At 37.7% G+C, this 12,682-nt stretch overlaps 1 protein-coding gene across 2 annotated transcripts in view; it reads right to left on the bottom strand.

The window, feature by feature from the left end:
• Positions 1-102: 102 nt before the first annotated feature.
• LOC127431457 (glycogen debranching enzyme-like) overlaps positions 103-12,682 on the bottom strand; it is a 35,004-nt gene continuing 22,424 nt past the window's right edge. For both annotated transcript variants that reach the window (XM_051681857.1, XM_051681856.1), the window contains 13 exons: positions 11,666-11,802; positions 11,406-11,539; positions 10,738-10,913; positions 7,574-7,676; positions 7,251-7,476; positions 4,316-4,433; positions 4,064-4,199; positions 3,822-3,934; positions 2,177-2,388; positions 1,781-1,878; positions 1,490-1,577; positions 806-939; positions 103-654 (listed from right to left, as the gene is read on the bottom strand). In XM_051681857.1, the coding sequence (XP_051537817.1) occupies positions 537-654; positions 806-939; positions 1,490-1,577; positions 1,781-1,878; positions 2,177-2,388; positions 3,822-3,934; positions 4,064-4,199; positions 4,316-4,433; positions 7,251-7,476; positions 7,574-7,676; positions 10,738-10,913; positions 11,406-11,539; positions 11,666-11,802 (1,793 nt within the window). In that variant the 3' untranslated portion in view covers positions 103-536. The remainder of the gene's footprint in view (positions 655-805; positions 940-1,489; positions 1,578-1,780; positions 1,879-2,176; positions 2,389-3,821; positions 3,935-4,063; positions 4,200-4,315; positions 4,434-7,250; positions 7,477-7,573; positions 7,677-10,737; positions 10,914-11,405; positions 11,540-11,665; positions 11,803-12,682) is intronic.

The following is a 12,682-nucleotide window of genomic DNA, read 5'->3' as shown; positions in this document are numbered from 1 at the left end:
AAGTATTTTCATGTTGGCTGAACAATGACCTTTTGTTGTCCTTGGGCAAGTAATGAATCAACCATGACTTCGCAAAACATGAAAGACTGCTTATCTTGTAGATTTGTATCAAGAGCTGTTTTTAATATGTTTTTGGTTTACGAATTTAGAGAATACAGAATGAATGTTGAATATGAGTATATTAGTAATATTATGGCATCAGCTGTATTTTTTAAGTTGAGGAAAGCTGTCACTAACGGGCATAAAACTGTTTCCAAACAAACAAGCAAAGAAACAATCTGAATAATCAATCTGGCCAAAATACAAGCCAAAAAGTGTACACATGACAAAGTAAAACTGTAAAACCTCTCTAAAAGTGAATTTACATACACTAGTTAAAGATAAAGGGTTTTCATTTCTACCGAACACCAAAACATCTCAGAAAGTTCCAACACACATTTGTGTCTGCACAATGTTCTGAATGTAAAAAAATGTCCTCTGAGCTTCTCAGGCTGGTGGGAAGAGGTTGGTTAGATCTTCATGTTCCTTGCATGGCATTAAAGATCATATAGGGCCTCCAGAACAGTAGCAATGGACCATGCCTGTGTTTCACAACTGAAAGGGCAGTACTGTCCATTTTCATTGGTCAGCTCAGGTAAGCCTTTCGTAGGTGATCTATATCAGAAAGAATATATAGACATGAATAGCTGCATATACTGTACAAGCCACTAAAATTCTGAACGATTCAATTCAAATGCCTGTCGATAAAAATCGATGCAAATGTGTATTTATTTATTTATTTTTGTCTACCTATATTTAGTAATACCTTTCTAAATGGGAATAAAGTCTGGATAGGACGTTTTTCACCAGGTACATGGTTTCGTTGTATTTCTCTTGGCCCGTTTTCTTAGCAAAATAAAGTTTGGCTCGTAGAAAGTATCCAACTGGCCAAAGCCATTCCTGAAAAGAATGATAAAATGTGTGCAGTAAAAAGCACCAACATAAATATCTTATTGTCAAAGACAATTTGGTGAACCTTTTTTTTTTTTTTTTTTGGATTTTTCCCCTTTTTCACCCAATTTGGAATGCCCAATTCCCAATGCGCTTTTAAGTCCTCGTGGTCGCGTAGTGATTCGCCTCAATCCGGGTGGCGGAGGATGAATCCCAGCTGCCTCCATGTCTGAGACCGCCAACCCGCGCATCTTATCACATGGCTTGTTGAGTGCATTGCCACGGAGACGTAGCGCATGTGAAGGCTTCATGCCACCCACCGCGGCATCCACGCCCAACTCACCACGCGCCCCACCGAGAACGAACCACATTATAGCGACCACGAGGAGGTTACCCCATGTGACTCTACCCTCCCTAGCAACCGGGCCAATTTGGTTGCTTAGGAGACCTGGCTGGAGTCACTCAGCACGCCCTGGGATTCGAACTAGCGAACTCCAGGGGTGGTAGCCAGTGTCAATTTGGTGAACCTTACATATATACTTAATGTATGAAAACATACAGGTCCTTGGTGATAATTGAATCCTTTTGCACTGTTGTAGTTGTCATTATCCAGGGCGTTGTCATAGACACCACAGTACACGATATCACTGTCAAGACAAACATAAAAATACCAACATCACAGATTTCAACATGCAATGACTTCACTGAAGCAGATGTAGTGTAGTCTAGATTAAGAGCACTTGTTTTATCAAACTGTGTCTGGGCAACAAATCAGAAGAGTGCACTCTGAACACAAGTAGCAAAATGCAAGTACTGTAAGTCATCAGCGGCAAGTGTTGTTTCCACTCACTCTGGGTCCAGCGTTTTCATTCCCAAAGGACCTAATAACTTCTTTTCTGCAACCTCTAAAGCCTTCCAGGCCCTTTCCACTGTAAACAACTCTGGTGCCTAATAAAAGAAAGTACTGCATGAGAGAATGGCCCAAACATTTTTATTATGTCACTGTTTAATCAGCATTATGTCATTCCAAACTTGAATGACTTTCTTTATTCCATAGAACACAAAAGGAGATGTTAGGCAGCCTAAGTCATCGTTCATTTTATATGGACAAAAGATGGTATTAAAATGAATGGGGTTTTTTCTTTTTTACATGGTGGATTGTTAATCAGTTGATGGCCAGCTTAGACCAGCTAATGACTTCTGCTGTCTCTGATATCATCAGGTGTCAGGCTGAACGTGGACTCACCACCACCATAGCGATGGTAAAGTTAGGCCTGAGCTGGTAATCACACCAGGGACTGGAGGCCCCGTAACTGTCTTTGTAAATGCATCTCTTGTGGACCAGGTCAGGATGCTGCTCATTTGGGTCAGAAGGGTCATCTGACACATAGAACATCTTTTCAAAATTCTCCTGGATCCTTTGATTCCACTTCTTATAGGACACCGACTGTTCTTTACCTTAAAAACCACATGGTATTGGTCATCCTTAATCTTTAAAATATACAAAAAGTGACTAGCATGCTTTCAATTGAATATATCATAATTTTGTGATACTGATGCAGGTGTTTCAACTTTATTTGATGAATTTTGACAGTGCAGCCATACAGGACAGTCCAGTCCAGTCTCAAAGCTGAAATGTCTTTTTAGCTACATTTATCAACACACCAACAAAACAACGTTTTAACCTCATTTCAGAGAATTCCGTAAAGCTTTGGTTATCTACAGAAGTTATCACGTTTGAATGTCATATGTCTGAGTGACATTTAAGGACAAAAACATTATGTTGAGATATTTTTCAAGTTTGTGTGATTGTGCTATATTCCACTGTGCAGCGCAAACAACACAGACATAATGGAACACGCAACTGCGCAGAATGAAACCTGACATTAAATGATACCATGCAATAACAATCATACATACACTCACTGAACATGTTATTAGGAACAATATGTTCCTAATAAAGTGCCTGATGTGGTCTTCTGCTGTTGTAGCCCATCTGCCTCAAGGTTTGACATATTCTGCTCACTACAATTGTATAGAGTGGTTATCTGAGTTACTGTAGCCTTTCTTTCAGCTTGAACTAGTCTGGACATTCTCCGTTGACTTTTCTCATCAACAAGGCGTTTCTGTCCACACTGGATGTTTTTTTGTTTTGGCACCATTCTGAGTAAACTCTAGAGATTGTTTTGCGTGAAAATTCCAGGAGATCAGCAGTTACAGATATACATAAACCAGCCTGTCTGGCACCAACAATCATGCCACGGTCTAAATCACTGAGATCATTTTTCCCCCATTCTGATGGTTGAAGTGAACACAATGTAATCATTTACTCACACTCATGTTTTTTTTTTTTTTTTTTTTTTTTTTTTTTTTTTTCAACCCTTGGAAATGTTTAGGATTTTTATTTTCTTTTTTTATATATATAAAATAAAATTGAATGGGGCTTTCAGTTCCTAACATTCTGCCTCAAATCTTTTAAAAGAAGAAATAGAGTTTGAAACACCCCGAGGGTGACTAAATGATGACAGAATTAAAAATGTTTTAGCAAACTTACCCTTTAATACTGAAAAATTATTTTTTATTATTTTGTATGGGCTTTTAGCTTTATAAAGGAGGGAGGAAAAGTATTAGAAAATTGGTAAAGGAGAAGGGAGGTGGTGGAATCTGGAAATTATAACCCACACACAAGTGCCATCGCGCAACATGTCAGAACTTGTGCACTACGCTTCAGACAACATCTCCAACAATACTGAGAATTTCTCATGCAAAATACAACAAAAACATTCCAAAATTCCACAAAACGTGGTAAAAATGCTATAAAAGTGACATTTTGACAGATACATTTTAGAAGAGTGATATTTGCTTGTGAGAGTGTGTTATAAAGGACGTACCATCTCTGTATATGGTAACAGAGGAGTATGGGAAAAGTCCTTTGTCATTCATCGTCATCAGCCAGCGCACAGCTGACTTACAAAGGCCCACAATCTCCACCGCAGAGCCATCTCTGCACATTAACAAAACAAAACCACCCACATGACATATGGAAGATTGGTGGTTTTGCGATGAAATCATTCTTTGGTGGGCAGCCAGCGTTATTATAGAGGTTAAGCCTGACAAGTATGTTAGCAAGTACCTGGGTGTAGCGGGGACACCTCTATTATGGGCTTTGTCACTCTCTCCCATTTTGTCCATCCATGTCCCACAGTTAAAGCGATTTCCACCATAAACAAAGCCTGTCTCAGGATTTACTTTTGCCTCCACGTTAAAGCCTGTAGGATAGGATAGTGAGCAAAGGGAGGTATGGTTTAAGACCGTTTCCAGACATTTTGCAACATGGAAACCAGACCAAACAGTTTCCAGTATGCATGAATACAAAATAACTCACCTTCATCACGCATGTTGTGGTCGATCTGCGGCCCAGCATTTCTCTCTCTGAATTCTATTCCCTGCATATGATGCTGCATGGCTTCTTGAATCACCACATACAATGGCTGGTCATGGTCCTGAAACATTTAATTAACAAAATCTTTGCCATATTAAAATAAACATCAAAGCAAGATTTTGTCTATTGTACCCATTACAAATGTTTAAATATGCAAATTAGGGATTCTATTATTAAATGCAAACATAATAGAACATTATATAAAAGTTATATATACTCTAGAAAATCACGGTTCCCACTCTTTTCGAGGCAAAATTTCTAAGGACATTTCCAGGACATTTTCTGTGCCCAACGGGTGTAATATTAAAGCAAAAACACATGAGAGGTCATGATGTACATTGTGGCTATTGGATGCTTATTTTTTCTGAATTCTGTATTGGACAATTTTTAGACATAAAAATTTTGTCTAAAAATGACTATATTACAATTCAGTAGTAATATATTGTTATCTTTTTTTTACCCATTTTACACATCCATTTAAATCAAGCTTTTATTTAGCCATTTGTGTGTTTTTGATGGTAGTTTCTCACCTCCAGATTAGCAGTTTGCTATGTGGCCCAGTTTGATTATTAAACCCCAAAAAGCTGTGAATTATTTAAATAAATGAATAGTCTGTATGTGCTGCGCACTTCAGAGTGATCTGCTTTCTGTCATCTACTACACACACAGCACGCGATGCTCATGACTCTGAGTTGTCAGTGAATGAGCGGCCGACTTCACAAATTCATTTTGAAGTGAGCAGCACATGCAGGTATATACATTTAATTAAATCACAGTCTTTTGCAGTTTAATAATCACACTAGGACATATCACAATTTTAATTTTATTAACTGTACATTAATTTTTGTACCAAATATGTCAAATTCTATAACATTACGCATTTTATAGCTGATTAAAATTGTATGACTGGATTCAGTGATTCTGTCCACATCACGGAAAACATAACACCATAAATGTGGTAACCACGGTATAAGTGGTGTCCAATTGCTGAATTAAGTGGTGTCCAATACTAAAGTATCAATACTTCCGATACTGATGTGGTATCAAGAATATCGATCCTCACATAAAAATATTGATTCTGAAGGTTTTTTTTTAACTAGTGATACTATTATTTAGATAACATGAATATTAATGCATCTCATAAGCTTCGAAGTGGAAAAAAGAATTATATGAGCATATAGTTGCACGGCACCGGAACTATTTTTTCTTCCGCTCATCTTGACGCGCAGAAATGCTGAAATACCCTTTCAGTCACAGTGCTCATTCAAAGAGAGAGCAGTGCTTTCCTGAGGTAATGACAGAAAAACAGCATCTGGAGTTATTCACATAAGTAATGACAAATCTAAATGTGACATGTATTATAATGGGCTTGTGTGACTATTTTTACAGGCTTATTTAAATTCATTAAATTAAATAAAAGAGTTGTTAAAACATTGATAAACTGTAATCCTCGTTAATAAATGATACCCTTATGAAAACTACCCATGGACTTACAGTAGTAATATTGTATTAACCATGACTAGTAACTACGACTGTAGTAACCATGTTTTTTTCTTTTCTTTTTGGCATGAACCAAGGATTTGATACAATTAACCATGGTTTTACTACAGCATTACTGTAGTATTCATATTGTAACTTGGTTTTAGTAATAGTAACCATATAACAATATCTATGGTTAATTTTGTGGTTTTATATGTGGCTTATACTTACTGATTTTTAAAGGGTAAACAAAGCAGCGTAATAATTTTCTGCTTAGGCCCATAAATATATAAAAAAAATTAAGTAGGCTAATAATTTGTTACTAATTTTATCCAAAGAATTCGTTAAAATTCAGTTCATTAGAGGTATCGGTATTGGTATCGATATCGGCGATACTGGCCTAAAAGTACTTGGTATCGGATCGAAAATAAAATAAGTGGTATCGCCCACCCCTATGTCCCGTACTAGTTTTAACGGTCTGCTGCTGTGTTTTGCTCTCTCTCTCTCTCTCTCTCTCTCTCTCTCTCTCTCTCTCTCTCTCTCTCTCTCTCTCTCTCACGTTCTGTCTGTGTGTGGATGTGGTTTGTTTTTCATTGTGTGCTCAATTCACTGTGTTGCAATGCTTCAGAGATGAGCTGTCATGACCCCGGGATGTTTGTGCTGTCTCCGACTCCTTGCCAGCCGCCAAATTAAACTTTGTTCATGTGTTGTTTAGATGCAATACTTAATGTGTAGTGTGTGACTTAACATTTGAAGATTACACTAGATATTTGTCTTTAAAGCAGACAGGTGTAGGGGTGGCCTGCACGTTTTGGTTTGAATATGGTTTGTTCCTGTATTTGTTAGAATAGTTAGGTAAGCCTCGTTGTATTTTTATTTTCAATGCATTTAGGTTATTTATGTCTTCTCCTTTTTAGATTACTTTTGTTTAGTATTTTGGGCCAGGGGTCACCCTGAAGTCCTTAATCATGCTGCTGTTAATGATACTTGTTTACAACAGTAAGATTGTTGAAATTTACAGTTCATTTAAGTTGATTTAAAAGGGATAGTTCCCCCCCAAAACTGTTAAACATTCATGTTGTTCCAAACCTGTATGACTTTCTTCTGTGGAACATAAAATATGTTAGGCAGAATAACAGCCTCAGTCACCATTCACTTTCATTCTTTGAAAAAAAGAAAAGAAAAAAAAATGCAATGAAAGTGAATGGTGGCTGAGGCTAACAGTCTGCCTAACATCTACTTTTGTATTCCGCAAAAGAAAGTCATACGGTTTTGGGACAACATGTGGTTAAGTAAAAAACAGACTTTTCATTTTTTTACGGGAACTATCCCTTTAAGGTTGAACCATATATTAAGTGTCATAAGCAAAAGTAAGTGATTGTGTTTCCTTTCTTCTTACCACTGTCCCCGGGGGCTGCGGCTCAGATTCATCAGTGGGATACATACGTGACACAGGACATGTTAGAATGTCTGTGCCGTTGGGCACAATGTTACAGTAGTCCTGGATACACTGAAGCCACCACCATACTGCATCACGGCAGTTATACCGTGCTGCAATGCCCTGACCTAAAAGGTTAGGGATCAGACCATGGCGCATTGCACCAGCAAAGGCCAAGATGATATTTCTGTACAAAAAACAAACAAACAAAAAAGACCAGAAAAGAGGATAATTTAGGAGTGATTAAAAGATAGAATGCATTCATCCTAAAATAAGATGCTTACCGGGCCTCCAGGTATCTCCCTGTCAAAAGCATGAGACCGCGTAGGGCTATGAAAGTGTCTCGCCCCCAGCAGCGGAAGATTCCGGTGGAGAAATGTGGTAAACCTGCAAATGGGAAAAAATACAAATAAAACCTCTTAAAACATTTTCACACTCTCACTAGTTTATTTAATTTGTCTACTGACAATGTCCAACAGAGGACAGGACACACATACTGTACATCACAGGAGAATTCTGAAATTTTTTTCCTAATACTCATGAACATGTTCAACACAATGCCATTTCAAACACATCTGGAATAAAATGACCATTTAAACTTTCAGACCTATCAATGAACCATTTTGACCGATTTATTGACAAGAACAGACTCAAAAGAACAATTAGCTCACAAATCACTTGCGAGCAAATCGTTCTTTACCAAAGACCTATGTTTTACCTATGAAATATTTTGGAGCAAAGCATAACTAGAAAAATTTATATTCAACATTGAAATTTCCATGATATTTCCAGGTTTTCAATCACTGCACTGGCGCAATTTCCAGGGGGACAGGGGGGACACACCCCTCCACTTTTTTGAAAATTACTCTTTTGTTCCCTTCACTTTTACTCACATTTTTTACACAACATAAGTTTTATTTTGTACATAGTCAACTGTGTATACTGAAGCTAGCTGAAAGTATCCAGTGCCAACTTGTATACAATAAAAAGAATAATTGAAGAATAAAGTATAAAATAAAAGATGCATTGTCTTTACTGTAAGCGGCAGTCTCATGATGACATCACATGCAGCGCAAAAACAATCCAGTTAAACAAATCCACCACCACTGTTTCAGAGTGCATGATCAATAGCTGCTTACGAATATATAAACCTTATGAGTTTAAAGGTGCAGTTAGCATACAGGTCACTAATCTATGTTTTTCCCATCCTGCATCTGTCAAATTAATTGCCCTGTCCACCTTATCAAACTCTGAAACAATGAAATCAGCTGAAACATGTCAAGTACTATTGTGGCAACTCTATAAAATAGTTTGCAGTTATTGAATAGTGAATTTTAAAGAACTATGACACTCTAACCCATTACCTGGCCCATTTTACCTGACTTTAGCTGACATCACCTTATACTTTAAAGTACCATGTACTGCCTCAGCAGGCTACTTTTTTGAAAGGTAATTTTGCGAAACTACACATATTTGCTACACAATATACTAAAGAAATATATTGCTCTCAAAATCACCAGAATTAAATGCTTTGATGCTGTTTTTGCAAAAAATTACTACGGGGGAGCATGCCCCTGAACCCCCGTACTAAGTAAGAATATTTTATTTGATGGGGAACCTGCATTTGTAATTTGTAATTTGTATTTTAATTATAATATTTTGTCAGATGATACATTTTTTACATTTTGGGATTCATATTTATTCCTCATTTTTCTAAGCTATCCCCATGAGTACATGATTTTTTTCACATAATTTCTTGGGAAGTTATGTTCTGTGTTTATATGTTTTAATGTTGATATACAATGCCTTACATATGGCAGCATGCTGTAACTAAAATGCCACCCCCCCCCAACCCAGAGTTGCACCCACTGATATATAATATAGGATTGCTCATGCATCTTATCAGTGAAGCCACTGCGCCACCATATTGCTATGCCCAAACATCGCAAAACTGATTTAACAGGAAATCATCTCATTTCAGCGAGCAAACATTAATCATTCAATCACCAATTTAATATCTGAAATCTTCATGTACCTCCCTACAATGCAGACGTCATATACATGCAATTATTTGTTTATTTAAAGTCGGGAATTTTTCCTGTTTCTTGAAAGCCCGAGCGAATTATGTATATCTATATACAAATAAAATCACGCATATCTAACAGTCTACCTCTAACAAACTTCATCGACGAATAGATCAGCTGAATATAAACAAGTTCACTGAAACTGAAGTAAGATACAAACAGACATTTTCAGACTTATTTATTGTGAACATTGAAGTGTTTGTTCAGAGTTACTTGTTTTATGTTTTCATCTAAAAGTGCCTTTTTCGCGCGGTCACTTGAAAAAGAGCGTGCGCTCTCTCTCCCTCTATCACACACGCAGAGGAGGCACGCAAAGCAAAGTTGGTTAAAATTAAACTGATACGCTAGGTTTAAATGGCAAACAAACACGTATTTATGACATTTATCCATGTATGACTACAGAGAGCACTTCAGTGTGAAAATCCCGGGCATTTAAGGCAATTTAGAAATACCGGTCTCATTTTTTTAAAGTCCCTTTCAGGGGTAAGGACGTATTGTCACTCTAAACAAGCAGATATTGTGGACATTTTTGCAGTTTCCTTTGGTGATCGTTGTGCTGCACTGATAGGCTGAACACCGGGGCAAGTGAATGCTCTGACATTGCGATCCGTGTATGTCTTCTCCCTCGTAACGAATATTATCTATAAAGAGCAAATTAAACATTAAACATGATTGTCACTAGAGGACGAAATGTGACTGCCGTATCCGCAGGTTGGAGACAGTGAAACGGGGGTGTTTTCGCTTGTCAGTCATTAGCTATGTTTCCATCCAAGTTGCGCATTTCAGAATATCGCAAAAACAATGTGCGGATAAAGCCGCGTTTCCATCCTTTGCGTTCAAAAGAACAGACTCTTCACTTCCAGGGACATTGTAGCGACTGTGTGACTCTTTTATTAATCAAATAGTCTTGGTTTTTCCATCCAGCAGATTTTATGTGATATCGTAAAATGCGCATAAAAAGCGTTGATGGAAACATAGCATTTAATGCTCTATGATAGTTTAGGCATACCAAGATGGCCGCTCAAACACTTCCGGTGGCTTCACCTCCTGCTGGCAGTTTACTGTTGCGACAGCGATCCAGTTCTATAAATATATCAGTGGTTGCACCCATGACTGTTGGAACCCCATCTTGCTTTTTAAGTTTCAGTCAGATGACACCACCTCAGTTGATCTTATCTTAAACATCTATTTTGTGTTCCATGGAAGAAAGAAAACAATACGGGTTGAGTACATGAGGGTGAGTAAATGATGACAATTTTTTTTTCTTTCATGGGTGAACTATCTCTTTAAATCATAAAATAAACTTAAACAGTTCCACCCATTTAAATTCCTAGAAATAAAAAAAATAGGTGTGTGAGTCCAACCTGCAGCAAGAGACACGCAACACTGCTCCTCTTGTTTGGTTGCATCGTTGAGACGGATAGGTACGTCTTCCAGTTCAGGGGAAAGGGGGGGCAGGGCAGGGGAACGACCCACCCCACACATCTGAACCGAACCCAATGCCAGCTGCTTGACCAGAGTTGAACCATTCTGAACAAAGCTGTAATTTCAAAGAAACACACTTGCACACATTTACAAACAACTCCCTTCACATTGTACAATTACTAAACATTCTCACACTCAGTGCGTTTACATGTGTTTCAGGGAACTAAAACAATAGTACATCTTTTTTTAAATTGTCATTTAAATGCTTTAGTCTGACTGAAATCATACCTGTCTTTTTTTTGCGAAGTCTGACTAACAGACCTAGATAATGCGAATGTAGCTCTGCTTCATCCGGCATGTATACACGTTAATCAGGCCACATTTCATTCTCAACAAAACAGAGGTGACGTGTGATGTGAATTACCGGCACTTCCTCAGCTCTCGTCCTTCCTTCTAATATTCAGTTACGCAATGTGTCGTGTATACTTTGGCAGACAGATGAAGACTGTAGCTTGATTATGCAAAAACCCACTGAAGGTTGATTAGAATTGTGCATATAAACATACTGACTCACAGACATTTAACTTATAAAGAGAACAAACCAAACCTGGACATTTGGTTGAAAACGGCATCTACAGCTGTGGCGTATGCCCCAACAATGATGGCATCAAAGTAACATGGCACTAAGTAACGTGGAATATGCTTAAGATATGTAAATATGGCAGCGAACCACTTTCCCACCTGCAAAGAGTAGAAAAGGATCATTCACTGATGCTTGTAAAGCACAATTAAAAATGTATTGGGAATCATGATATAGAGAATTACAAAAAGTCTATAAATAAAGGGAATTTTTATTTCCTTTCCTACCTCCCGCAAAGCTCCGCCTTTATTAATCAGGCGAGTGCTCACATAATCGATCATCCAATCGCCTTGTCTGAGATTGTCACAGAATGGATGCCCAAGGTCATTTTTGGGGCGAATTTCAGACAACACCGACACAAAACCTGTAAGACGCAAAAACATAGCTATGTTCGGACTGTAATTCTAGCATACTGCATACTATATATTGCATTGTATATACTGGATACTGGCAACTATTTATTTAAAAGTAGTATATGAAACTATGCATTATATAACAGGCTACAGTAGGGTTGCCATGGTGTACAGTGTTACCGGTTTTACTCGGAACATGGGACAACATGGGTAAAAGGGGGAAACATTATGAATGGAACTTCCAATATCAATACAATACCTTAACGAATAGAATAGCCTTAAATAAAGAATAGTTGCCTAATGAAAGGTTTGCGACCCATGATAAATGAACCTAAATAATGCATTGAAAGCCAGATGTTCTTTACCAACATATCAAATTACACAGGCAGCAAAGTATGCGCACTGACAGAAGACGTTTAATTGCAGTTAGCGAATATAATGTGCATGGTGGGTAATTGTAAGTCGTCTCGGATTCGGAATGACACAAGAAATGCTGTTATACACACAGACCCACGCTTAAACACACTTTATGATATTTTTAAGAACAGATGACAGAAAAACCATCTATTTTTTGTTTGTTTGTTTGGAGGTGTGCAGTCTCGTGGAACACGCGTATGTAAAGGGTTCTCACGCTTTCTTTGTTTCAGTCTTCTGAACTTTTTTTGCAAGAATAGTATCATCAATGAGAATGCTGCAAATGACCTCAGACCATCTCAGCTCAGGAGGTGTTTTGTGCTCAGTTCGCTTTATTTCTGCAGAGCAGTTCGTTGTGAGCGCAGCTCTGCAGGGTCACTTTATATATATACATCTGTGATTAAATCTTAAAATAATACAAAACACATTCACCTTGAACCATGATTTATATTTCAGTGATTATTATCATCATTATAA

Source organism: Myxocyprinus asiaticus, chromosome 41 (assembly GCF_019703515.2).
Source record: "Myxocyprinus asiaticus isolate MX2 ecotype Aquarium Trade chromosome 41, UBuf_Myxa_2, whole genome shotgun sequence".
In the NCBI taxonomy this organism is placed as follows: Eukaryota; Metazoa; Chordata; class Actinopteri; order Cypriniformes; family Catostomidae; genus Myxocyprinus; species Myxocyprinus asiaticus.
Note: the sequence above shows the minus strand (reverse complement) of the source record. Positions and strands in the feature narration are given on the sequence as shown.